The sequence below is a fragment of the Taurulus bubalis genome, assembly GCF_910589615.1.
Source record: "Taurulus bubalis genome assembly, chromosome: 10".
NCBI classification, from domain to species: Eukaryota; Metazoa; Chordata; class Actinopteri; order Perciformes; family Cottidae; genus Taurulus; species Taurulus bubalis.
In genome coordinates this window covers 5671724-5698500 of record NC_136598.1, presented here as the reverse complement: position 1 = coordinate 5698500, position 26777 = coordinate 5671724, and the positions used below count along the sequence as shown (strand labels likewise).

The 26777-nt window shown below is 39.3% G+C and overlaps 2 protein-coding genes across 2 annotated transcripts in view; both read left to right on the top strand.

Annotated features, from left to right (window-relative positions):
• The window catches only part of plch1 (phospholipase C, eta 1), a gene marked incomplete at both ends in the record, with an annotated part of 44536 nt that extends 29198 nt beyond the window's left edge, over nt 1-15338 (top strand). The window contains 14 exons of the mRNA XM_079225252.1: nt 1457-1564; nt 3654-3809; nt 4959-5021; nt 6152-6246; nt 6919-7016; nt 7128-7307; nt 8186-8293; nt 8580-8704; nt 8955-9039; nt 10012-10158; nt 10595-10674; nt 10796-10855; nt 11405-11798; nt 12670-15338. Of these exons, the coding sequence (XP_079081378.1) occupies nt 1457-1564; nt 3654-3809; nt 4959-5021; nt 6152-6246; nt 6919-7016; nt 7128-7307; nt 8186-8293; nt 8580-8704; nt 8955-9039; nt 10012-10158; nt 10595-10674; nt 10796-10855; nt 11405-11798; nt 12670-15338 (4368 nt within the window). The remainder of the gene's footprint in view (nt 1-1456; nt 1565-3653; nt 3810-4958; nt 5022-6151; nt 6247-6918; nt 7017-7127; nt 7308-8185; nt 8294-8579; nt 8705-8954; nt 9040-10011; nt 10159-10594; nt 10675-10795; nt 10856-11404; nt 11799-12669) is intronic.
• A 2214-nt stretch (nt 15339-17552) lies between these two features.
• LOC306743054 (extracellular calcium-sensing receptor-like) lies at nt 17553-21499 on the top strand (the record flags this gene model as incomplete). Its single annotated transcript, XM_079225533.1, has 11 exons — nt 17553-17749; nt 18094-18332; nt 18455-18546; nt 18685-18864; nt 18977-19099; nt 19294-19788; nt 19912-20121; nt 20216-20339; nt 20421-20614; nt 20714-20995; nt 21077-21499. Exons 1-11 carry the CDS (start codon nt 17565-17567, stop codon nt 21497-21499), a joined length of 2547 nt encoding a protein of 848 aa, XP_079081659.1. The 5' UTR covers nt 17553-17564.
• Nucleotides 21500-26777: the final 5278 nt, after the last annotated feature.

The following is a 26777-nucleotide window of genomic DNA, read 5'->3' as shown; positions in this document are numbered from 1 at the left end:
TTTTTTAGTTTTATTTTTATAAGAACAAGATCAAATTGACTTTATCTGTAAGGTAAAAAAAAGCCAACATTTTCCCCAGGAAAAAGGGAGCTAAGGCTTTGTCCCTCTCCAGCCAGATGTCTGGAAAGTGAAAGAGATTATTGACTTTCTATAAAGCCTTTTACTCCTCTACCACTCTTCCTCCATCTCTCTTCTCCCCTTATGCCCTCGTTTGAGAGCCTTTAACCTCTCTCCATCCCCCAGTGGAGCAAAAGATAGCAGAGTCACAAGATAATAAAGGAAAATGGCCTAACGTTTTTGACAGTCACAGATATAAGGAAGAGGGGATAGACAGCTGGTGGTAGTGGTTGAAACAAGGGTGGTGATGTCAGCCTGTGAGACACTCAATGTACTCGGAGTCTGCCATTGATTTTGGAAGAACCTTAGAAAATTTCGACTCCCACTCACACCATCAGAATGGCTCACTAATGGGCTTCCACTCCGCTGGAAGAGCTGCTCGGGGAGCTTTGAGGAGAATCTGCAGCAGATTGTATAATCTTGGCGCGTGCTTGTGTGTGCACAAGTGTGTGTTTTGTTGGCTTTCACTCTGCCTAAAAATACTGAGAAAGGTGCCACATAACAGAGATTACTTCAAGGTGCATTTGTGTGTGTATGTGTGCAGTTAAATACATAAGTAAAACATGCTGCATTCTTCTGTGTTAGGCTCAGACTATCTTAGAGGCGCAACCTGCATGGGCTTTCTAGTATATAATAGAGACACGCAAGGATTTCAAGACATGTGCAAGGTCCTTCTGAGCCCCTGAGCCCCCCAACATGGGGGCTAACAGCCTTCTGTACCTCTTGTTTCCCGTGTTCAAGTAGTCGTATGAATGAGTTACTTGTGTTATTTGATATACTTTTTTTCAGAATTTCTTCTATTGTTTGGTTCAAAAATGGAAAAAATATTTATTTTATGGCAAAACATTGGCCGATTTGGAAGATTTTTAGAAATCTGGGCCAACCAGGAAGGCTTCAGGACTTAGAAACGAAGAAGCTCCGGCCGTTTTGTGACTTTACAGGTACTAATAGGGGGTTATGAATGATTGGTATTGCTTTGTTAGACTCCCACAAGCCCGTACGGTTACGGGGATGTGTCTGTTAGTGAAATCCGACTTTGTAAGGGATACTTATTAAGGATTTAGTGAAGCGGTACGATCGGCGCGGCAAGTTAAGGCGTTTACATAATTAATTAAACTTAATGCTTTTTTTAACCATACGTCTCTTCTCACAAGGGTTGCGGTATTGTAGCAATTGAAATGAAGTTAAACAACCATGTGGTTGCGGAGATAATTAAGGTGCCATTTTTAAAAGCTTCTTTTTTCTTTTGTCCGAAAATGAGGCGCTTGGGAGCGCAGAAGGTTAAATGCATGTTTGTCAGCTCTCCACTCAGCTCTTTGTCTATCCTCTCTCTATCCAGGGGAAGAGTCTGCCTGCCTATCTGTCTGCGGACGCCGAGGAAGGCGAAGTGTCTGATGATGACAGCGCTGATGAAATTGAAGATGACTTCAAGCTTAAGAGCAGTAATGTAAGATCGAGGATTGTAGTTGTAAACATGATATGCACACAATAATGCATGAACAACCAAGTTACCACGCCCAAACAGACACGACACCTCACATTACTCAAGTCATTCTCAGGCCAGTTGTCCATTGCAGGAATTAAGTTTCTGTCTTTATTTTTGGCATTCATTTATTCACTATTATCATCAGTCAGACAATTATGTGTAATGGCAGGGTAACCAGTTGCTCAGGAAGGCCGGTTCCCTTTTAATGTAATAATGCAATGTAATGTTAATTTTAAAACAGCTGCACTTTGACTTTCATTTACCTGTTTGTCTACATTAAATTAGATTAGATTAGATATTTCTTTATTAGTCCCGCAGTGGGGAAATTTGCAGGATTACAGCAGCAAACGGGTAAAAGTGCACACAAGAGACATCATAAAATAAAACAAATAAAAAAAGTAGTATTATATAAATAAACAGTAAAACAGTAATAAAAACAGTAAATAATGCACAATAACAATATTATATAGACAGAATAAATATATTTATATTGCACAGTTGAGGTGATTAAAGTGACCAAAGTGGTTGAAGTGTTTCTTTGCTGGCTTTTGAAACCAGAACAGCACTGAATTTATTTTAATAAAAATGTAATCTCTAAGAAATTAGAGCAATATTTTGATAGATATATATTATGAATGAAACACAACTCTGCTTTTTGAATTTTTATTAGTATTTTTATTCTGTACCTTTACAACAGAATACCTTTTTAAAAAACAAAGACATAAAAGTAACATGCAGAAGTTAGATAATCGGATCTTAATGACCTTTGTTGTGCACGAAGTAATGACCTCTGTAATTGGGGTAGTAATGTTGGTACTTGTAAGGTTTTATTGATCATCATTGCAGTAAAGTTTGTGAATAATCAATGCTTAATGGTGCGGACATAAATACAAGCATCTGAATTTGCGTTTTCTTTATAGACAAGCAGCTCAGAAACATGTAAAACATGCCAGAGGATCTCATCGCTGCTTGCTGTATGCAAATCACTCCTAAACTTGCTTTGTGCCACGTTTATAATCATTCTTTATCCTGTTTATTTATTCCTTTATATTGCCAGGGTAGTCCTCACCACATTTAAAGAAGGAAAACACTCAGTTATTTTCCAGATGGTTCAGTTGTGTAACAGAATATGGCATCATTCTTCCACATTTAGCTGGAGGCATGAGGCTGCAGATGCCACTTATGATCATTGCCATTTTAAAAGGGTGGTGGCAGGTTTTCACTGATGAGAGGTTTTGTATTGAGCTCGTTAAACCAGAATACTTTCACAGCAGTCACAACTAACATTGCATTAATAGTGTGCTATAGCTTTTGTCGAATAATAAACTGGCTGCGGAAAAAGAGTGACTTGTATAATGTTGTATTCTCTCACTTATGCCACTTCTCTGTCTAAAATCAAAATGTACAGCTCATAACAGATGACACTACTTGGTGTCTGTTATATAGGAAGACAAGTGAGTGATTTTGAAAACAGCTTATGTGTCTGTATAGTTGTAATGTTTGTCAATTTAGACTCGTACCATTGAAGTACAATGCAGCTTGTGGCAGTAAAACACCAACCAGATATTTGTAAAGAGTTTATTATTATTATATGTTTTTTTTTCTAAACTTAAAATGAAAGAGAGACCACATTAAGCTTTTTCAGCACACACAGTAACTCAGAGTAGTCTAAGCATTGTTCTATTCACAATATTAAACAGAAAATATCATCTGGTTAACTTTTGCCGATTTAAAATATAGATTTAAAATATTAAACATGTCCTCTCTCGCAGCTATGATACATGGCAAGTAACAGTTCAGTGGTAGCAGTTATTGCCTGCAGGTGGAGCAGGAGTCAAAATTGCACCAGCTTTTTTTTTCTATACAGCTATCTGCAACTCTAAACTCATGAATGTGTGCTGTTGTACCAAGATGCTACTAAACTCCATCATCTTTTTGCAATACATGTGTCCTCGCATCTGTATTGAAATGACCTCCTTCATGTGTCTCACTTACTTACCCAACTCCCTTTCTCCTTCCCTTTCTTTATGACTCTTCTTCTTTCATGCAGGACAATGGTCATCACCAGGTGGAATCTCACATCAGAAAAAAACTGGACTCTCTACTGAAGGAGTCTCGGATAGGGGACAAGGAAGATACAGACAGTTTCAGCATCCGAGCTCTGCTCAGGGCTACTCACCAGGGTCTTCAGAAGAACCTGCGGCAGGTACCACCCCAAGGCTTTGTGTAGAGCTGCATGTGGAGTAGAGTAACCAAGAAAGCAAAGGGAGGGTTGGGTGGTAAAACTAGGCCATGTTATTAGTCACAGAGGAAAATGGAGAGATAAAAGAGTGGGCTAGTTACTGCACCACTCACAGGTCAAACACACTCACTAAACAATGTAAATGGACAGTTAAGCAGCACCTCCTCAGGCCAGTCTGAAGGGACTCCTGCGTTCCCACCTTCGCAGTTTTTAATCCAAAGCATGTCAAAACAGACCAAAAGTGATGAGAAACTAAATGTCTGCATGTGTTACTTAATATTTAATTTCCCGGCTTGCCTCCCATGCTATTTTTAGAAGCTTCAGTTTCTTGACAGCCATTTTAATGTAGTGGGTGTGCATCAGGGTTTCCTATTCTCTTCGTTCTTTCCTTCTTTGTTGGTGATCCCCATTCCCCTCATTCTGTCTCTGACGCCTTTTTCTCCCGGTCTCCCTGACTGTAATTTTCCTTTTTTCAGTTTCTCTCTCTTTCTTATTTCTCACCCACTCTCTTCTTCAGCTGTGCGGTGCTTTTTTAGCTGATGTCTGATGCAGCCCCTCTAGCTATTGAGCTTCAGGGTTTATGTGTCTTGCTGGGTGCTAATGTGCACCGAGAAAGATAAAGGTGCCATCTGGAACCAAAAAGGATCTTTAGAGTGATGCCATTGAAGTACCATTTCTGGTTCCACAACGAACCTCTAGGACCAATGTTCTGTAATTAACCATTTCCTTAAACGATTCTTTAAAAATATAATTCAGGAACTTCAAAGATAATTGCAAAGAACCAAAAAAGGTGCTTCAAAGAACAATACAAAAATGGTTATTTGAGGCACTTTTTAAAGAAAGCAAATGTATACCATCCCACCACCAATAATAACTCAAACATGAACTATGAATCCTTTAATATCCCAAAGAACCATATGACAAGCATGTTGAACTATCCAATTGATAAAATGGTTATTTGTGGAACCACATAGTCTTTTAAAGAACCAGTTACGAAGCATTATTTTTGTAATCTGTGGGTGGGATTAGATTCACATCAAATGATCCACACAGATGGATGTAAACTTGCACACAAACAAACACACATCAAATAATGTGTTTTCTTGTCTCTAGAGCTCCAAAGGGGTTCTGAAGAAATCCCAAAGCAGATCCTTCATCACGACGCTAAAACAGAAGGTGAGGAGAAAGAGAGGTTTCTCTTTTTGTGCTTGATTCTTGAGCTTTTTGTGAGGTTACAAATGGCAAATTCGGGTTAGTTGGTAATAAAATACTTCACACTTCACTGCTTCTGATATTTTAGACAGAGATAGATGTGAACTGCAACTTGACTGGTTGTCGGAGGCATACAACCACAAGGTGGTTATTCTAGTTTTTTTGCTATGCGTTCCCATTAAACTGTCCACTGAGTGTATCGTTCAAACAGTGTAATAAGCATCTTTAACTGATCTTCACTTAAGAGAAGCAGAAAATTAGCTTAATTGTTCTCCTGTAATCTTCCGTAAAGTCATACATGATAAGCATGACCTTAGATCAAAGTTAAGATTGCTTCGTATTTTACAATTCCACACTGCAGATCACTGCATTGAGGGTGTGCGTTAGACGTGTATATAAATAAATAGATCTAAAGCATGTAGCCTATATGATTTAGTTCCTCGCTAAGGTATGTGTTCTTCTCTCATAGTAAAATTGATCAAGATGTTTTCTGTTCCTTCAGGGTTTTTCTTGAGATGCATTTTGCATCGAGCCCTTTCATTATTCATTTTACAGTATGATTTAGGTTTGGATATAGCTGGGTGTTTTTGTTAAAGACGTTTCCTTTACATTCCCTCATTTCTCAGCCTGATTATTTCCCACTCGTTCTTTTTTTCTTCATTCATTTGCTACATTTCACCTTCCTCTACTCCCTGTGCAGTTTACCCACTCACATCTCCTCTTCATTCTTTTAAGCCTCCCTCTTTGCATATTATGCATCCTCCCACGTGTGTGTGTATATATGCGTGCTACATGGGTGCATGTAATCTGTTGGCAACCGGCCTAAAACCTGTAATTACAGTGACCCTCATCCGCTCCTCAACTTCACTTTAGCCCTAATAGAAATATTCAAAATGCACACTTTAACAAATACACACAAATATAATTACATACGTTTGATCTAAAACAACCACCAACATTCACAAGCACACATTCAAACTACAATAAAAAACACTCTCTAATCACACAGAAACACATACAATTTGCCAAAGACACATTATCAACCGTGTGTGTGTGTGTGTGTGTGTGTGTGTGTGTGTGTGTCCATTGTCCAGAGGCACTCCAAATCCAGGCTGTCATGCCAAAGCGTGGACAAAGAGGAGGACATTCAGGAGAGGTCTGGGAGGGAGGCCGGAGGACAGTTCAACAGGTAACCTTTGACCGGCTTCACCACAACAATGACAATCTCTGACAACTGGGAGGTTTGATAGTTGCTGACTGCTGGGAGCATTGAACAGTCCAGGGCATCAGTAGTGCCATGCAAACCGCTAAAGCTACTTTAACATTCATTTATGTTTGAGGGAATGATGGATTTCAAGTCAAGTGCTACAACAGACAGCAAAGAAAGGGGAGACTGGTTGGTTCCTCCTCCTTTTATGTATCATATTTGATATATTTAGCAGGAATGCTAGGCAAATGCTCTGCAAGCCTTGCTGTTTAATCACAACTTCCTGCTCATACTTCCACAAATTGGATATTCACACATGGAAGAGACCCAAATCAATCTTTGTTATGGTTGCATATTAATACATGCATGTCACAGTGCAGATTATGTGTCTATGTGACTGATTTACTGATTGCAAGCATGTGTGTGTGTGTGTGTGTGTGTGTGTGTCGTTGCATATGTGTGGATTCCTGCTGCACGTCGTGCACGTGAAGCTTTTTGCTTTTGAAGCTCTTTCCTTCAATAATGTAGAATCCTCTTGCTTGCTTTGCAACTGTAACATCTTTAAGCAGATATGACGCTGTGCACGTCTTCTTGTTTTCCCTTTTTCTCACGTATGCTCCTTTGTCCTCTTCTGTCGTCTGGCAATCATTTTAGGTGTGGAAGGAAGAGGAAGACGATGAAACTGAGTAGAGATCTGTCAAATCTGGTGGTGTTCACCAACTCTGTTGCCTCCCAGGAGTGCCTGAATGAAGGTGAAACACCAAACACAGCTCTGGCACCTTCATACGCACACAAACAAGTAGTCACATTGCAGTCTTTACCTCAAAGACATTTTCGCATGTCTAACCCATGTTTCTCTTCAGGTACTCCAGGTGACGTTCTTTCATTCAGCGAGACCAGAGCCCAGTCTTTGGTCAATCACAGAGCCGAACAATTCCTGGCTTTTAACCAGAGGCAGCTGTCACGGATTTATCCCTCAGCCTATCGTATCGACTCGTCCAATTTCAACCCCCAGTTCTACTGGAACGTGGGTTGTCAGTTGGGTAAGTCAGCTGTCTGTTGCTCTAAGCTTCTGACCTGTATGAAGGTTCACTGTTAATGACAACGCCGGATTTCTTCCCTTCAGCCACATACCTGTCATGACACACTGACTAACACTGCATAACACACACACACACAACACACACACACACACATTCCATCGGTAGCCTGCACACCACATAATTTATTTACACATACCACATGTGTAGTTTGCCAGTGGTAATACGTGCAGAGGATAATTGGTATGCATGTGAACACTAACTCTTGTGCAAAATATGTGTGTGTGCTGTATGTATTTGCATGTTGTGTATAATTCAGTATGTGCAAGTATATTTCTAGAGCTATAGTTGGAAAAGGAACTGTTGAGGATTTGGGAGAAATACATAAATAAATAAAAAGATAATGAAAAAAATCTGAACTGATTATTATTTTTAATCTTTGCTGAAATGAGCAGCGTCAGGAAATCCAAGATCCAATGAATCCCTGCCTGTCCCTGCCAATTAAAAACAAAAAATCTATTAAATTCAGAGTCTCTTAATTTCTATGAAATTTCCGGTGTACAAAAATAGAAACCGTTACAAAGGAGAAAGGAAGTCAAACTGATAAATGAAAATCAAACACAGAATATTATCATTGAAGCAACTGAGCAACTTTTGCTGGTTTCCTTCCTCATCTGTGTTTTCTAATTAGGATTTCAAGGTTGTATTCACACACAGTCTTAATGAATAAATTAAAGACAAATCAGTGTCCTCATATAATTTTTGTTCCAGACTTTTAAACATCCTCTCTGATTTTCACAGTTTATGTATACTGCAACAATATCTGGATAACAATTGAAGATAGTAGACATTTTGTATCTAAATAAGTGTTTCTCTTTCAGTTGCTCTGAACTACCAGACAGAGGGCAGGATGATGCAGCTCAACAGAGCCAAGTTCATGGTGAACGGAGGTATTGGTTACGTCCTCAAGGCCCCTCCCATGTGTAAAGGTAAGGCAACCTACAGGCCACATGCACACAAACGAGCACCCCTACATGCATGCAAATCATTGTTTATTCATCGTAATCATTGTGTGTGTGTATATATATATATATATATATATATATATATATATATATATATATATATATATATATATATATATATATATATATGATATTTTCACCTTTTTTGTCAATTAATATTGTATATAACAGGAACAATGTGAGAAGATTGGACTTTAGGAGTGATGACATGAATCAAAGTTATTCCTCTGGTGTCTTTTATTCCTTCAAGGCTCCTTCAACCCATTCAGTGATGACCCGCTTCCAGCTTATCCCAAGAAACAACTCATCCTCAAGATCATTAGTGGACAGCAGTTACCCAAACCACCAGACTCCATGCTGGGGGACCGTGGAGAGGTATAAGTATACCAAAACACACATTCGCCATCAGTATTTCACACACACACACACACACACACACACACACACACACACACACACACACACATATGCTTGCAATCAGTAAACGACTACTCAGAGATGTACAACTTGCTTTCAGCTGCAAATATATATATATATATATATATATATATATATATATATATATGTATATATACAGGTATATAATATATAATTCATGCTTTTTAACCTCTTTTATCCTCATCAGATTATTGATCCATTCGTCGAAGTAGAGATCATCGGCCTGCCAGTTGATTGCTGCAAGGAACAGACACGAGTTGTTGATGACAACGGTTAGACACACACAGACTTGAACAACATCACAACACCTGGCATTGAACCACTGAAGAATATTTCACCATTTCATCTTGAAATGGTCTTAAATCAGCTATCATCTATATTATAATAACAATGTATCAAATAGCAATGTGGAAACAGTGTTACAATGTGAAAGGGGTTGCTTGTGGTGATGAACCAACAGAATTTCAATTTGCTGCCTCTGAAGAAAGCTGAGCCACTGTTAATGCCATTAGTGACACTTGAGCTTTTGCTACTATTGACAAGTCAAAATGTCTCCTGTGAAGAGGGCCTGTGATAAAACATTTTATTGATCACGTTTAAGGAATGGCAACAAACTATATTGCAGACCTTTTACCTATAAAGCTTAGATCATAACCTAAAGTCCTGTTGACAGTTTACAATCTAGATGAAAATGACCCCGTTCATTTACCAATGACCTCTCTAAGTATTGGATAATCGGGTCAGCCACACTTTTTAACTGTGAAAACTGACATATAATATTTTAACAGTAAACTACACTTTACACACTATAGAACATAGCCTATTCTAAATATGGTCTCTGCAAACTTCTAAAAATGAATGCCATCACTCCTAAGAAAACAAGCAGAGATGATGCGATGTCATAGCTATAAATCCTGCATTTGAATTGCTGCAGTGCAATGGTGGGGTCAAAAATCTGATTATTTAATTAAAGGCATATAGGAAGCAGAATGAAGTGGTCTGCTGTTCTCACCCTTAACATGTCACATGTCCCCACAGATGAAGGAACCCGGCAGGGCAGAGGTGAAGCCACAACAATATTATACGATTAGTGTGCAGGACATTGATCCATGAAATACATCATTTTACAAATCACTAGCACGATCTCCATCTTTTTTAGTTGTTTTTGTCTCGTATACTCTATGAGAACTGATGAAATACATCGTAATTATAATGAAACAAAGCTACATGTGTGTTTTTCTCAGGTTTTAATCCAGTATGGGAGGAGACTCTGTCCTTTACACTTCACATGGCTGAGGTGGTTTTGGTCCGTTTTCTTGTCTGGGACCATGACCCAATTGGAAGGGACTTTATTGGTCAACGGACTGTTGCCTTCAGCAGCCTGATGCCTGGTATGTGAGGCATTCCTCAGTGTTTTCAGCTTTACTTGAGAAAAAATTAACTTTTTGTGTGTGAATGATATGAACTTAAGAGGGAGTACAATTTGTCACTGCAAGTAACAATCATTATAGTCTTGCTATTTAATTAACACAAACAGACCGACAGACTCACAATTAAACACATGATTTCCCTTTAAGGTTTTGAAAGTGCTATGGTTGTGGGACAAGTTATCTAGTGAGCCATGATTTGTATAGTAAAAGACCTTCGGCTTGGTAGGTTATTTGTGTTGTTTACATCCATCAGAGTAGTCCCTGAACTCTCAATGCCCTCTCCGCAGGCAACTACCACGCAATCACCAGTCTGATGACAACCCACATCTTTCTTTGACTCACTCTATTGCTCACTCTATCTCACTCACATGCTTTCTCTTTTCATCTCAAACAACAGGTTACCGACATGTTTACTTGGAGGGGCTGACTGAGGCGTCCATCTTTGTGCATGTGTCAGTGCACGATGTCTATGGAAAGGTAGTGCTGGATCCTGGTCTTTATTGTAGCATTGCCCCTGTGACCCACTTTTGTCAAACAGAAAGAAATGTGTTTCCCTCAACACATGAATCCACTTAAGCCCCATCCTTTATCTTTCTAGTGGAGTCCTCTAGTCCTGAACCCCAGCTTTACCATAATGCACTTTCTAGGATCTAACAAGGTATCCTGATGCCCTAAGGCTCTGTGTGGTGCTGCATGAAACAGCAATGCATGATGCAAAAGTGCAGCTTGTGTGTCTCAGTTTTTCTAATGACTTGTTTGTGTGTTATATTGAACCACTGAGGAATAAAGTTTGCTAATAAACTCATCATTATGAAAATACGAACAACAACAAAAATCAACTGAGGTTGTCTCATTTTCAACAAAGACGGAATAATTTGCAATGGAAGCCTGCATTCATAATCCTCAATGGGTTCTTGCATAGTGTTCGTTGTGGCGACTTAAGGAGTAAGTGTGCCATCTATAGGCAATGCATTTAATAGCATGCAATTGTTATTAGCTGTGAGTTAAGTTCAGTACTTGGTATGTATTTGTATTGTTTTCATGGAAGTTGACACTTTAATTTCAAACTGTAATGTGTGAAAAAGTTTCTTTGTCTGAAGTGCACCTTGGTTGATAATGTGTTTCTGAGTGGCACGTCTCGCTTCTTTCTTGCTATCTTTATTTTCCACTTCTTATTTCTTTCCTGTTCTGTTCCTACTGCCCTCAGGGTCATCAGCTGCGAGGTATCCGGGGTTTGTTTAACCGCTCTTCCAAATCCTCTGTGGATACGAACTCCGGTGGCCCCCGGAAACGCTCAATCAGTGATCACCTCCTGCGGCGCACAGCCAGCGCCCCAGCAAAGGGTCGGAAGAAGACCAAGATGGCGCCGTCAGAGTCAGTGGCTTCGATATCAGACCAAAAGAACGGCACAGGTGCAAGAGCAAGAGCAAGAGGAGAGGGCATGTCAGGGAAGGAAGTATGTGTGGAGAAAAGTTACGAGCCACGAGGCCCCCTCATCCACAGACCTATCTCCATGCCCTTAGACAGGCTTCTGCAAGGGCAGCTATCCCTCTGCTCCCCAGACAAGGAACGAAATGATACGGGCTCAGACACGGTCATCGGTGGGTATTTTTCATCATCACAGTGAAAGAATTAAGTACTTTTGGAATTATGCAAATACACTCAAATTACCTCTATTTAATAAGCATAAGGGATTTGTACAATTCATGATACTAACACTAACCAAGCCACATCAATCTGATGATTAATGATCTGATAAATAACAGTCACTATTGGCTATGAAATCAGTTGTGCTGTTTTACTCAAGTAATTTCTTTAAGTGCTACTTTCTTTGTGATAAAATGCTTGGAGTGTCTTAAAGCAGCATTTTTGCATTGACTGGTTTTGCACATTGAAAAGTGTTATTTTTTTCAAATTTCACTCCTTTGCTTTACTTATTCTGCTACAACTATCTAAAATTCATGTACAATATCCATGTGAACTGACATACTACAGCTTTCTCTCCATGATATCTTAACATGCCTTTTCTGTCCTATCTTCATTTGTTGTGCTTTTTTATAGTAGAGAACTGACTAGGATATTCCAGCAGGTAATCTAAAATATGTATTGTCTGAAGGTTGCATCGTCCAAAAACATACCAGTATTGCGTCCACCCAGTGTATTTTTTCCCGAAAGTGGTCTGAGAAATATATTGCTGTGTCATTTGATCCCATTTGACCATCTCTTTCCTAATCTGATGTCCTCAAACATGGATTCGTTTCCTTTCTTTTTTACCTCCTCAGCCTCATTTCCCAGCTTCCCCTTCACAGTTGTACTTGGTGATCCATTTGTCTGTGTATTGCTATTGCGTTGTATTGGCTGGACTGTTAATTGTTGTCATTTAATTGTTGGTTGGCTTAGTGTTCTACATCAAATGGTATATATATAAGCCTATCTGTATTAATCTATTTGTTCAATTATTTGTGTCCACAGGAGCTTGCCCATTCAACAGACCCAGGTCTTCTTCTTTGGACCCTTTCATCAAATCCTCAATTTCTATTGAACCAAACATCCCTTCACCTTCTAAGACATACATGAATAGAAATGAAGACTTTGGCCGATCAGAGGAGGCTTCTTATCTGGTTATTGGTGGAGGCAAAGTAAGAAAGGAAGAGGAGTATGCCAATTACCAGTCAGAAGACAACAGAGTCAAATCAAAGATCATCACCACAGGAGCAGAGAAAAGGTGTTTTGTTTCGCCTTCAAGGAACAGCCAGATGAGATCAGATAAACCAGAAACATCAATCTCCTCATCCTCATCCTCTGCCCTCTCATCTTTGCCCCCTCTTTCCCCTATCAATCGAGACTGTGATCTGAAGAGTCCAAGCTCTTTGCATGACAGCGCTATCTCCAGACTCATTGATGCTGTGTCTTTAGGCAATGAGCAAGACACTTGTGGCTCTATTTCTGCTCTGATTGGTCAGTTTGAAAGCTCTGTTGACCAAAGCAAATCACACACATTATCTCATCTTCACACCCCTTTCCATCATTCAAGCTACCTGCCTACCACCCCTATCACACTGCACGATTTAAGGTCACCTCTGAATACCATCACAGCATCGACTAAAAAGAACCACTTAAGTCCCCAAAAAGTAGCTGAAAAATCAAACCTTGAAATCCAATCACCATGCAAGATTTCCCAGGCAGGAACACCTGCTCCAGCTCTTCTCTCCAGCCCAGAAACCACTGAGCTTGAGGAGGTCTACACCATTCTTGATGAGGAGGTACTGTCGCCTGTATCAGTGTACAACCTGAGAAAGCAGACGGTCCATGTTCAGACAGACACTAGGGAGAGCACACCTTTAAATAGCTTGTGGTCCTCTCCAGCCAAGGTGGTCCAGGGTTTAGGGAAAGGGCACAATCTGGGCTGGGATGATGTGAACAAAAAGAGGGGCGGGACTGAAGAAAGTGAGGAGGCAGAAGAGAGTGTGTACGAGGAAGTGTATGATCCACCAACACTAGCATCAGTTCCAGGAATCGAGCAAAGTACTTCTAAAAGGTACGCAGGCTCCTCTGTGAACAATGCTTGTTTCCAGTTTCTCCATGACTCAGCTGGAAATGCTTTTACAGAAGTGGAGATAAATGTCGATGAGGATCCATTGGAGATGATGACCCTGCCGAAACATGGCAACCAATGGGAGGGACCCATAAGTCCAACCAAGCGGCATGCTATTTACCAAAATCACGAGTCCACTCCCAACCACTCCCAACAAAAACAGCCTTTGTCATACCGTGATCCTCAACAGCAGTACCCGTCACATGTATTTTCACAGCATCCCACTCCAATGAATCAACCTTCCTATCAGCTGGAACACCAGAACAACTCCCAGACTTCTTCCTTTCACAGACCCCTCAACTCTCGATCTTCTAATCCTAGTCCACTGCGTCTGAACAGCTACTCTGTTCAGCAGGGCAATTCTAAAGCCTTGAATAAAAGCAACGACTTCAGGAATTCCTATGCACAACAAAGGAGCTATAGTGGCAGCCAGACCATAAACAGGTCCGATCAAGATAGGCTAGGGTATAAACAGATGGAGATGGAGCAAGTAAGGTCCTTCTATAATTGTATCTCCTCTTCTGAAAAAAAAAACCTTGGCCAATCTGCTGTGTCTGCAAACATTGGGAGAGAGAGAGGCCTATATTCCCCTTCTTCAGACTGTGATGCAGTATACAGCCAGCTGGACTATGACTGCATTACGCCTTCATCAGAGTCTTCAGCTCCTCGAAACACCCAGCCACACAGTCAAAGTCAAACACAATCATACACCCCGACTCATTCCTGGAACCAAAACGTTTCCCTCACCACCACAAGACACCAGACACACCCTGAATCCAGAGATCCTCTCCACTCAAACATAGGCCCTATATCAACACGACCCCAGTTTGGTACCATTGACCCCACAGCCCCCAGTCCATGTAAATCCAAGTCCCTGGGAGACCTGACCTCGGAAGATATTTCATGCAACTTCCAGAGCAAATACCACATTATAAGTCGCAGTTTCATCACTCCCCATATGAGGAAGCAAAAAAGTATGGGCACCATGGGGGAAGTAACTTTCCAATCACAGTCTTGTGATCCACTTACAGCACAGCTACGTAAGCTAGTCAGTCTAGAGGGGGACGACAGTGACAGACCCCAGCCTCCTCAGTTGTGTCAGGAAGCAAAACCCCCACTGCCAGAGCCACAGTTAACAAGTGTAGCTTCTGTTGATCCCAGGGATGTGGATGATTCCCCTCAACTCCTTACCCGTCGCCTATCTTCTCGGAGCCAAAGCCGAGTGCGTCACATTAACAGCCGCGCTCGTGAAAAACTACAAGAGGCTCTAAAGCCTCGGGCAGGTGATGGCATTGGTGGGGTTGTATTGAGGAATAAACCAGCCTCACAAAATCCACCAGCAAACAGACACTCAACTGGTTCTTACATAGCAGGCTACCTTGGTCAGCTGGAAGACAGGGGACTTCCTGAAGGGGCTTGTACATCATTGCGTTATGGAAATGGGGATCATTTTGGAGATCACTTCTACACAGATGACTCTCTTCCACCTGCTGACTCCAACCACTATGTGTCAGAGCCTGAGGTCTACTTTCTGCTCAGACTGTAACTCTGACCATAACCTAAAATGAGATTAATGATCAAGCTGTGATTCTTGATGATGTTCAATTACACAAAAAGCCAGAAGATCAAGGAAATATATATACTAGCCATTGTTTTTTCCTATGTTCAAAGACCAGAAGGTTTCCATCATGACAGTGAAATTAATCTTATTCTGGGCTATTTCTAGAGAAAGATAGTTTGTACAATGTATGTGAAACATCACATGTAATCCATAGCTGGATCTGACAGCATGCAATTCTTGTATGAAATGTCCTCTATTCAAGTGAACGGTCTTTTTAGTCTGGCAGTGTATTGTCTGTATTCTGCTTCATGTGTAAATGTACTTGGGAACTTTGATTCCCTCCAAATGGCTTCCTAGACTGATTGTACAGATACTTGTTATCTTTGTCCCTGTGATGTACTATCCAAACTGCGAACTTTGACGATGAAGCAAAAAAAAAGAATTGGGTTTTAAGCAGAGAGGTATTGTCTTTCTTTGTATCATTTGAATGTGTAGTATAATCAAACAGCTCTTTTAATAGATGGGGTTCAAGGATGAAATGTAAGTGTTCCTTCTCTTTTCAGTGGTATTTCTTCATGTGTGATGTGTGTAATATTTCTGTCATTGTTTTAAATCTGAGATGGGTTTTAGTTGAGAACAATTCTAACTGAACATTTTCGTTTGTGCATGTTACCTGTGAACATGTCAAGCATGACTATGCACCAACTCATACAATAGATGTTGCATCGCCTAACAACATTTGCACAGAACAAATAGCTGCATTGGATACAACAGGACGAAGGCTTGTTTGTATTAGGTGCAATACAGTACAATAACTTCCTTGCTTGGACTTGTTGCTCTCTATGATTTGTAGAATTTAAAAATATGATTGAAAATTTGAAAGATTTGGAGTTTAAAGGTCTTATTTTTATAATTGCTTTGATACAGACTATAAAAATAATCTCTTGTTGGTTATGGTTGTTTTATTTTGTATAACTTCATGGAATGAAAAAAAAACAGAGTGACAACTACACAGAGCCAGGCTAAGGGGGGGGGGGGGGGGGGCAAAGCAGCAGTTTGTTTTTTATTGTTACAGTGTTACGCCATCCTATTTTCTTTGTATTGTTGCTCATCGGCGAACTCTGAGCATTTTCCTACCAATGCAATAAAATATTGAAATATTTGATTTCAACAAATTCTATGTTTATTTTCTGTTTCGCTCAAAATGCTTCACAGAACATTCAACAGATAATTTATCAATAATGAAGCTCAAGCTCAAAATCAAGTCATTGTCGGTCACAAACAGCCTCATCTTTCCCCATATGCCACCTTAACCATACTGGGATGTAATTGCTCATGAAATTACTGTATAATAGAGCTGACTACCCGCACACCTGTTGCTCTGGGCATACAATTCCCCATACCAGACTGCCGCACTTTGTTAAGTTGTAGAGATGAATCACAGTACAATATTCCTTGGAAATCTAAGAGAAATTTACCCATTAAATTGGATGTTTTCTTTCATGTTTTATCTCCACTTTTCAGCTCATTTAGATAAAAGCATCCTTCAAACACATACTTGTTTATCCTGAGGCTCAGTCTCATTACCTGGAGTCTTTTGAATGAATTCATACAATAGTTTATCTGTAGGAACCATACTATAGAGCACACACACACACACAGAGCTAATCACTTGCGAGCATTCAATTGTTTTTCCACCATCACTCTAGAGAGGAGTCATTTTGGCTTATGTGTCATCAGTTTTACTTCCTTGCAAAAGGCTTTACACATATTATATATATTCACATCAACACTTAACTTGAGCAGAGTAGGGGTGGTTATGTTCAGGTCATATTCAGAGTTATCTATTGACCTCGTGATAGGAGCTTAACCAAGTGAGACATGTTTCTGTTTATTTTGTTCTCTTTTTGACATGCGGCTATGATGTTAGATTCAGATGTGACATTTTATGGGATTTGTCTTTGGTAACATGAGCTGTTGAATGTTGTCTATGAGGTACCGCTTTTTCTGAATTAAATTCATTCTGTTGTCAGGTTTGATGACTTAGGTTGGATGTGACTGGTGTTTTACACAGACTGAACGTATTAATGCATATTCTGACAGATTCAGATAACCTATATGTGCTAAATGTTCCGAACAGCTGCATCCATGTCTTGGTTCCCCTGGCTCTTCATACCGTGGTCCCCCTCAGCTCTGCTGCTTCTCAGTGTAATGGACAGACAGACAGGGCTGGAGGTGGTTCAGGCGATAGTGTGCTCCCGGTGGGGAGTGCAGATAAACAAGAGCCTCTCGCAGGATGGAGATGTGATTATCGGTGGACTTTTTAATCTTTATTTCACAAGTTCAGCTGTCGAGCAGGAATTCACCAAGCTGCCTCACTATGAACCTTGCACAGGGTAATATGTTATATGTTATTATGGTGCTCGTATGTTTCTGTTGCAGATGAAGATATTCTACAAAATGTTGAGCTATAATGTTATACAATATTTATAATATGCATTGTGTTTTAGAATTGGTTCATTAATAACAACAATGTTAAAGTTGCATATATCTGAGATAAGCACATTTTTGTTTAATTTAGAACTATAGTATACTATTTTCAACACTTGCAACACTTGCAATATGTTTATTTTGGTCTAAAGGACATTTTTATATAATTACATATTTGTATATCCATGGTGAATATATCTTGCACTGATATTGTAGTGTATTGCATTAATTTAATCTCCTGTGGTCTCAGTTTAGATCTAGAGTCATTAAAAAATGCTTATACTATGATGTTTGCGGTGGAGGAAATCAATCGAAACCGCACCCTGCTACCAGGAGTGAAGCTGGGCTACCGTATACTTGATAACTGCGGCAGTTCCTACTGGACTCAGCAAGTTGCACTGTCACTGGTCGGAGGAGACACACACAGCTGCAATTTAACACCCTCTATGCCTCATTCTGCAGTTTATGGACAACCTGGAGAGACAGCAAGTAGGATTTGATATAATTGAATATGCAGTGAACATTTACCAAATCCATGGTAACAACAACTTGTATCATTATAGTAAAAAAAGGTTAACGTCATGTGATTATATGTTTAATGCTATACGCAGTGGGTCAGCCTGTTCCTTTGCTCATTGGTACCGTCTCGTCAACAACAACCATAGTTCTGTCCAGGGTCCTGGGGCCTCTCTCTGTGCCAATTGTGAGTTTCAATACCTAGGGAAAAAATCCTTTATTTGTTTACATGCTGATGCCATTTAGAAACATTTGAAGTAAAGATACAATTGTGTCATTGCTGTAAACGCAGCATCAAAATAATATTTCTGCGTCTTTCCTTCAGATCAGCCACATGGCAAGCTGCCCTTGTCTGAGTGACAGGCGTAACTTTCCTAATGTCTTCAGAACAATCCCCAGTGATATTTACCAAGCCCGGGCCATGGCACACTTGGCTATTCGCTTCCGCTGGACATGGATGGGAGCTGTGATTGTGAACAAGGATTATGGTCGTCTGGCAATACAGGTGTATGTCTTTGTTATTTTACAGTAAATCACCTTCAAAAAGTATCTCATGGATTTCCTTAAACAGTAAATAACAATATATTTATGAACAGGTTTGTTGTTTTGGTCTCCAGGCATTTCAGGAAGAGACCCAGGGGAAAGGGGTGTGTTTGGAATTTATAGAGACTCTCCTTAAAGAAACTATTGTGAGTGATGCCAGACGTGTAGCCCTCACAATTCAAGCTTCGACTGCCAGGGTGATTCTGGTCTTTTGCTGGTATACAGAGATTAAGAAAGTGTTTCTGGAACTGGCCAAGATAAATGTAAGCAACTGCCGTGGAAATGTGTATAGAGAAAGGGATTCATCACTAAACAAAGACATGTAGTTTGTAAAAACAAAATGTCATTTATTTTTCTTGTCGAAGTTTATTTCAGTATCTTCTTACTGTAGGTGACTGAGAGACAGTTTCTGGCCAGTGAGGCTTGGAGCACCAGTGATAATCTTCTTCAAGATCTCGACATCTCCAAAGTGGCAAGTGGTGTTCTGGGTGTGGCCATTCGAAGTTCAACAATACCTAGATTTGAAAATTATCTCAGAAGTTTTCACCCAATGCGTCGTCCTGATGATGAATTCTTAAGAGAATTCTGGGAAAAGGAGTTTGGATGCAGTCTTGGAGCTAAACAATCACATGCAGCATCCCTCTTTCCTGCAAAGCGTACCTCTCAGAACGGTTCTGAGCCACTCTGCAGTGGGACAGAGTCCCTGGAGGGAGTGCAGAATCACTTCACTGATATCTCCCAGCTTAGGGTGGCATATAACGTCTACCTTGCTGTTTATGCTGCAGCCCATGCCCTTCACAGCCTTCTATCTTGCCATGATAGAGAAGGCTCAACTGGAAACCACAGCTCCACCTGCTCTTCTCCAAAACACATCAAACGCATAGAGGTAAAGACTATTGTCTCTGAGTCATCTGATCCAGAAGGGTAATTTATATCATCAATGCATCTTTTGTAAACAGACTACATCATGTTAAATGCGAACAGTTTCTTTCACATTTGTAACTTTCAGCTGTTGCAGCACATGAACAAATTGAATTTCACCACACCACAAGGGGAAATGTTTTATTTCCAAGGGGGTGACATTCCAGCAAAGTACGACCTTGTCAACTGGCAAAACACCCCTGAGGGGTCACTCAAACTTGTTTTGGTCGGTCGTGTGGACGGGTTTGACCTCCACCTCAATGAATCAGCCATTCAGTGGAGTACAGGATCCAATCAGGTGGTTAGAAAAGAACAATATTGATTGAGGCCGGTACCAAAATGTGATTTACAAAGCATTATGTCTTGAGAATATGGTTTTACTTGTTGTTTAGGTGCCAACTTCAGTGTGCAGTGAGAGCTGTCCCCCAGGTCTCCGAAAGGCCAACAGGAAAGGAGAACCTCTCTGCTGCTTTGACTGTATCCAATGTGCTGAAGGGGAGATTAGCAATCAAACGGGTGAGGAAATTACTCCATGAGATACCCTCCATTTTCCTCTTTGTGTTTTACTTTCCTCAACTCCTTAACTTTCTCTCTCAGATTCCCTTCACTGTGAACGTTGTCCATATGAGTTTTGGTCCAATGCTGAGCGAACTGCCTGTATCCCTCGCCAGCTGGACTTCCTTTCCTTTAATGAAACCTTGGGCATCACCCTGACTACAGCAGCTGTATCTGGTGCTGCGGTGACAACAGCTGTGTTTATAGTGTTTCTCTGTTACCGTCAAACACCTATGGTAAGAACCTTGAGTAATATAAGTAATATGTGTTGTATGCATTTGAAATTCCTCCACATTTATTTCTTATCTTTGTCTGTTAATCTGATTGCCCTCAAGGTGCGAGCCAACAATTCAGAACTGAGCTTCCTGCTTCTCCTGTCCCTGAAGCTGTGCTTCCTGTGCTCACTGGTCTTCATTGGTCGTCCGTCAGTCTGGTCTTGTCGATTCCAACAGGCAGCTTTTGGGATCAGCTTTGTACTTTGTGTTTCCTGTCTGCTGGTCAAAACCGTAGTGGTTCTTGCTATTTTCCGCTCAGCTCGGCCTGGTGCAGGAGCCTTGATGAAGTGGTTTGGTCCAGGTCAACAGAGAGGAAGTGTCTGCCTCTTTACATCTATACAGGTGTGAATATTGTTTCATTGATTTAGTGATAACATTTCTTCACTTGATATAAAAAATGATAACACTTTACTTTTCATCCAGATTATCATCTGTGCAACATGGCTATCCCTCAGCCCCCCTGTGCCTCAACGTGATCTGGGTTTCCAAGGGTCAAAGGTCACCTTGGAGTGTGCCATGGCCTCTGCGGTGGGCTTCTCTCTGGTTCTGGGTTACATTGGTCTGCTGGCCTGCACCAGCCTCCTCCTGGCCTTTCTTGCTCGAAAACTCCCTGACAACTTCAACGAGGCCAAACTGATCACTTTCAGCATGCTGATATTCTGTGCTGTTTGGATAGCTTTTGTTCCCGCATACATTAGCTCTCCTGGGAAGTATGTTGTTGCTGTGGAGATTTTTGCAATCCTGGCCTCTAGCTATGGTTTACTGCTCTGCATGTTTGTCCCCAAATGTTTCATCATTCTCTTTAGGCCTGAGAAAAACACTAAGAAACACTTGATGGCAAGGTAGTTTTTCTGTCTTGAACATGAGCATACTGTAAATAACTCTTTGTTTGGTGGATACAGTAGCGCCGGTATAATGACATTGTGTATGCATTATGTCAATTCCTTTCATCTAATTAATGCTTCTTAATGTTTATTTGAAAATAGCAAACCTCTTAATTATGGCTTTCATTGGTAACTAAATATTGTTCACACTGTTCATAGACAGAATTAAATTTAAACATCCATCATCAACTATTAAAGAAAAACATCTTTAAATTCAATTCTACTCACTAAATGTTATTGATTTATTTTGCATTAATGCGGTTGGTTGTTCTCTTTTTCTGTGTTTTGAATAAATTGAACTTAATTAAACTCTCCACCAGTTTTTACACAAGATTCATATCTATTCAAGAACGATTATGCAGCCTTTGCACCATGCTGCACTATTTTCAATACCTTATACATGCATTAATTCAAAGTTAATAATATAAATATAAAAAAAATTTACTTTCACAACAGGCCGATGTTGTACGTTCTGGCATGCAGTTAAAATAAGTAAAACTGTAATAATTGCAGCTCTCATTACAATAGTTGATGTAGCTTTTGACATGTATGAATCTAGTAGACTTTAAAACTCAATGAGGGAGAGCAATTATCCAATTAGGGGAAATTCTATGTTTTATAAAAGAGGGTTAAATTAAATGTATATAGCCCAATATTTAAAAAAATCACAACTATGCCTAAGGGGGCTTTCCAATCTGTGCAATCTGGACCTTTTCATTAGATAAGCAAACAAAATACTCTGGGGGGAAATGTAAGGGGGTTCTGGGATCTCTCTCTCCAAGGATGGACAGAAGTGAAATGATACATGTAGTGACACCAATAATATCAGCAGTGGTGTATAAAGTACCCAAAAGCCATACTTGAATTGAGTAAGATACCTTTCTGGAAAATTAGTGAAAGTTAGTGAAAGTGAAAGTCACCTATTAGAATACTTGAGTAAAAGTCCTAAAGTATCTGATATTTACTGTACTTAAGTATCAAAAGTAATTTTCTCATATTAAATGTACTTAAGTATTGAAAGTAAAAGTACAAGTAAATGCTGTTAATAAAAAAGCAAAGAGTCAGAACTTTGAGAATTATGAAGTTTATTATTTTAAGTGCTGTGGCTCCATGACCAAGGACGAGGAGTTGGGTTGGCTGTGATCATCCAGGAGCTTTCTCTGAAACAGTGAGAGAAATACATTTTGTAAGCATAACAACTTTAGCGAGCCCCACTTGCTACACACACTTGCATGCATCTCCGCTCCTGTCAATCCTATGGTGTGGTGGCTAGCTAACTAACGTTAGCCAACTAGTGCTGCAATAGCTAAGATGACTCAAATCAACAAAATGTCACAACTGTCAACACTTCCTTAGCTCACTAACTCGCTAGCAATCTGTCTACTACACTAATTGCCTCATTTGATTTACAATAGCTCGCGAACATTAGCTTAACATACACCGTGCTTAGCTAAATTAGAAGATCAGACACCTGTCTCCCCCCCTGCCAAATATATACTCCAATCCTGTGGGAAACACTGCTAGATATCTTAACAGGTTTATGATGATTATGATAACTAAACATTAGCGTTTGGGATTAATCTTAATTGACCTCAATGTGTTTCCTGAGGTTGGATGGGGAGTTTTTGAATGCCAATATTTCAGTAGCTTTGGGTAAGCATAAGAGGCACTTCATCCGGTACGAAGAATTTTTCACTACAACATAAGAAAACATTTCTCACTAATATGGCCACGGGTGTTGTCTTCGTCACCACCGTCGTTGTTGCGGGAGTAGCAGGTGCTTCCATTTCTGCTTCCATCAGGAAACCAGTCATCGTAGAGTCATGGAGTCGCTCGCTAGCTACCATCCTGGGCATCACTGGGAACTCTGTGTTTGTGTTCCACCAGTCCCCGATGTTGGTCTCATGATTCACTTTTTTCTAAAGATAGATTTGATTTTGTAGCGAGTAAGGAAGGATTCAGGGGAAATGTATCAGAGTTAAAGTATCAGTTTTCTTGTAGTGAAGTAAAAGTAAAAGTCAACATAAATATAAATAGTAAAGTAAAGTACAGATATACAAAAAAAACAACTTAACCTTCCTCTTGTGTTAGCTTTCTAGTACCATCTCTTGTGTTAACGGGTCGGTGCTGACCATGTCTTAATTCAGCTGTAAAATACACTAAAAACAATTATCTATCATCCAATTTGTTTCTCATCTCTTAGGTTACTTTGTTAAGCTTCCTTATCCATGAAAATATTCTTGTATGTTTTAATATTTTTGGTGTAGGCCTCTGGGCCTTTGTCAGCATACCCCTCGATTTCAATTAAAAAAAAAGTCAAATGAACCTCAAGAGAATCATATAAATAAATAAAAGGTTGTTGTGTTACATGACTATTACTGAGCGGTATTAGAACACATATCTTAAATAAATTTGTTTTATTTATTTTTTAATTTTAATATTATTAACTATAGTAACATCTTTGGTGTTACGGGTCAATTTCGACCCATGTATATTTACTTCAAGGAAAAGGTTAAAAAGTATTTTTTCCAGCAATATAACTTTAATACAAACACAAAGTGAAAAGCAGAACCAGTCATAACACAAAATATAGATTTGCAAGGTCAAAAAAACAACAACCAATTATGCAAATCTTATTATAACTGGGTCGAAACCGACCCTCACAACACAAAGAGCATTTTATAATTTAGTGAAACATGTTTATTTTGTTGAAATAGAGGTTCCTGACAAAGTCAAAAAGCCTTGATGCAATAAAAACATTTTTATGTTGTTCTTTTATGCATTTAAAACCTAAAACGGGTCGGTGCCGACCCTAACACAAGAGGAAGGTTAAGTACAGTATGGAAGTATTTCTATTTTGTTACTACACCACTGAATATCAGTAATGGCAGTAATAGAAGAAGTACAAGAAAAGTATTACTACCTAAAATAACAGCAGCAGTGGATATAATGGTAATAGCAGCAAAAATAGCAGCAATAACAATAGAATCATGACTAATGATAATAATAATAATAATAATAATAATAGTAGAAGAATAGTAGAGAAGACTCTGCGGAAGAAGCTACGTGAGCAACATGCATTATTGGGACATGAACACACACAGGTATGAAGGAAGAGAGAATAGCTCAGTGTATCAGAGGAATTTCCCCAGCATTCTAGGCTTATAGCAGCATAACAACGTGCTAGTAAAGGCAAGCCTTAGCTTAACTCATGTAAAGCCTAATCAAAGAAGAAAGTCTTACACCTAATCGTAAATGGGGAGAGTGTGTCCAAGTACTCTTCTGTTTACTTTTGATTTCATTAATTTAAGTGGTTGGTGGACTGTCACTATGAGGCAGCACATGTTCCAGACAGATACTGTCAAATTACAGTTTATTACATACTACACTATAAAACTAGTGTTTTGTTATTGTTAATAAATGTTCTTTAAACCTTGGGAAAACAGACATATTGTGTAAAGATACATGAAAAATAAGTACCTTTCAGGTTAATCTCTGTAAATGTAGGGCATTCATTTGTTTCTTAAATTGCTCATAGGCGGTACTAACAAGAGAAAAAAAAGCAACCGCCACTAACCTTCACGAGTCAGAAAACAAAGTGGGAAGTCGGTCAGATGGTTCAGTAAATTGTTGGCTTTTGAAAAACAGGGCGACAAACAACATGCACAAGACATCTTCACATTACAAGCCCATGAAGTAAAAAAGTTTGACAATCAAGTATAGAATTCGGAAAAATACCCAGTCCTCCCTCGCAGTAAGTTAAAACTTTTACTAAAAGGTAAAAAGTTGTGACCAAAACTGAGGAATGACTGACATGACAAAAAATTATAATGCAGTTTCTTGATTATATTTGTGTTTCTTTATTATACTTTATTTTTGGGAAAAGGACTGACTATTCTTTGTTTTATTTGTTATTTATTTTAATTATAATATTTTAGGTAATTATTACTTTATTATATTTTTGTCTGTTTTGTTTCACTGCTATTTTGGGTAAAGTAAGGGTAGTTTGTTTTATGAATTGAGGTTAGGTACAATAAGCTAAGGCTTCCGCCTATACACCTTTTTTTGTCAGAATATAACATTTGATTCTATTTAATTCTATTTTATATATCTGATAATTTTGTACTAACCACTTGTTATATGGCCAAATTGTGTATTGAGCAGAAGAAATACATAAACTAAACTAAAACTTATGTTAGTGTGTGAATTTGTTTAAATCTGCTACCAATCATACCAACTGCAGTTAATAGCTTAATCACTTTAAAGAAGGATCAATATGGGGATTATATTGTTGGCATTTTCTTTTTTGCTGCATGTACTAAATCCCTACCACTAGATGGAAGTATTATACCATTCGATTTTGCTCTACTGCTTCTTTCCCCATCACTCAACAAGGCCTTTTCCTTCGCTGTGCAACATCATTCTCTTTCTCTACTGCTAATTGAAGTATTTGCTCTCTATACAGTAACTGTCCTATAGTTGAAATACAGTTCTTGATAAACAACATTCTTGTTAAACCTTTTTAGAATGAGGCAAAGTGAGCATGTTTGTTAAGATTAAACACTTTTTTATTACATACATTAATTGCCCACCAAATAGTCACAAAAAAAAAAAGTGATTCGGTCGTACTTTGAGGGACAGGAGAATTGCAACATTACCCTAAAACATAATTTGATTTTATGTTTAAGTAAGCAACAAATATATTGAACAAATACATTTGGAAAAAGTGTATAAAATGAGTAAAAGTTCTGCTCATAAATATATAACTAGGGATTAACGTTCGTCGGTTACTTGGAATCTCATCGATAGCCACTAAATCCTACAGACTGTTTCCTTGAGTGGTCTTGTCATTTTTCCCATCAAATCCACCGCTGACAACATACATTGTACATGTTTCATCTTCTTTGTTAATATATCAGTCACCGGAGTCGCTTGGACTCAGACAGTGTCCTACTGCTGTTTCAGTAGCCTGCCCTATATTTGTCTTGATGTGCCACTATTGCTCAGGCATTTGGCACTTAAACAGCAAGTCACTTGTGTATTCTTGTAATCTAATGCCACTTTTCTATGTAAAGTATAATTCATGTCAAAATTTGCACTGCAGATATTACGAATTTGAATCCTGACAGACTCCAAAAACATTTGATCCTACAATTCCACTTATGCAGTGTCCCTAGCGACAGTCTAAATATTGATTGTTCCCAAGCCCAAACCAAAATACCTCTAGTTTTTAGTATACA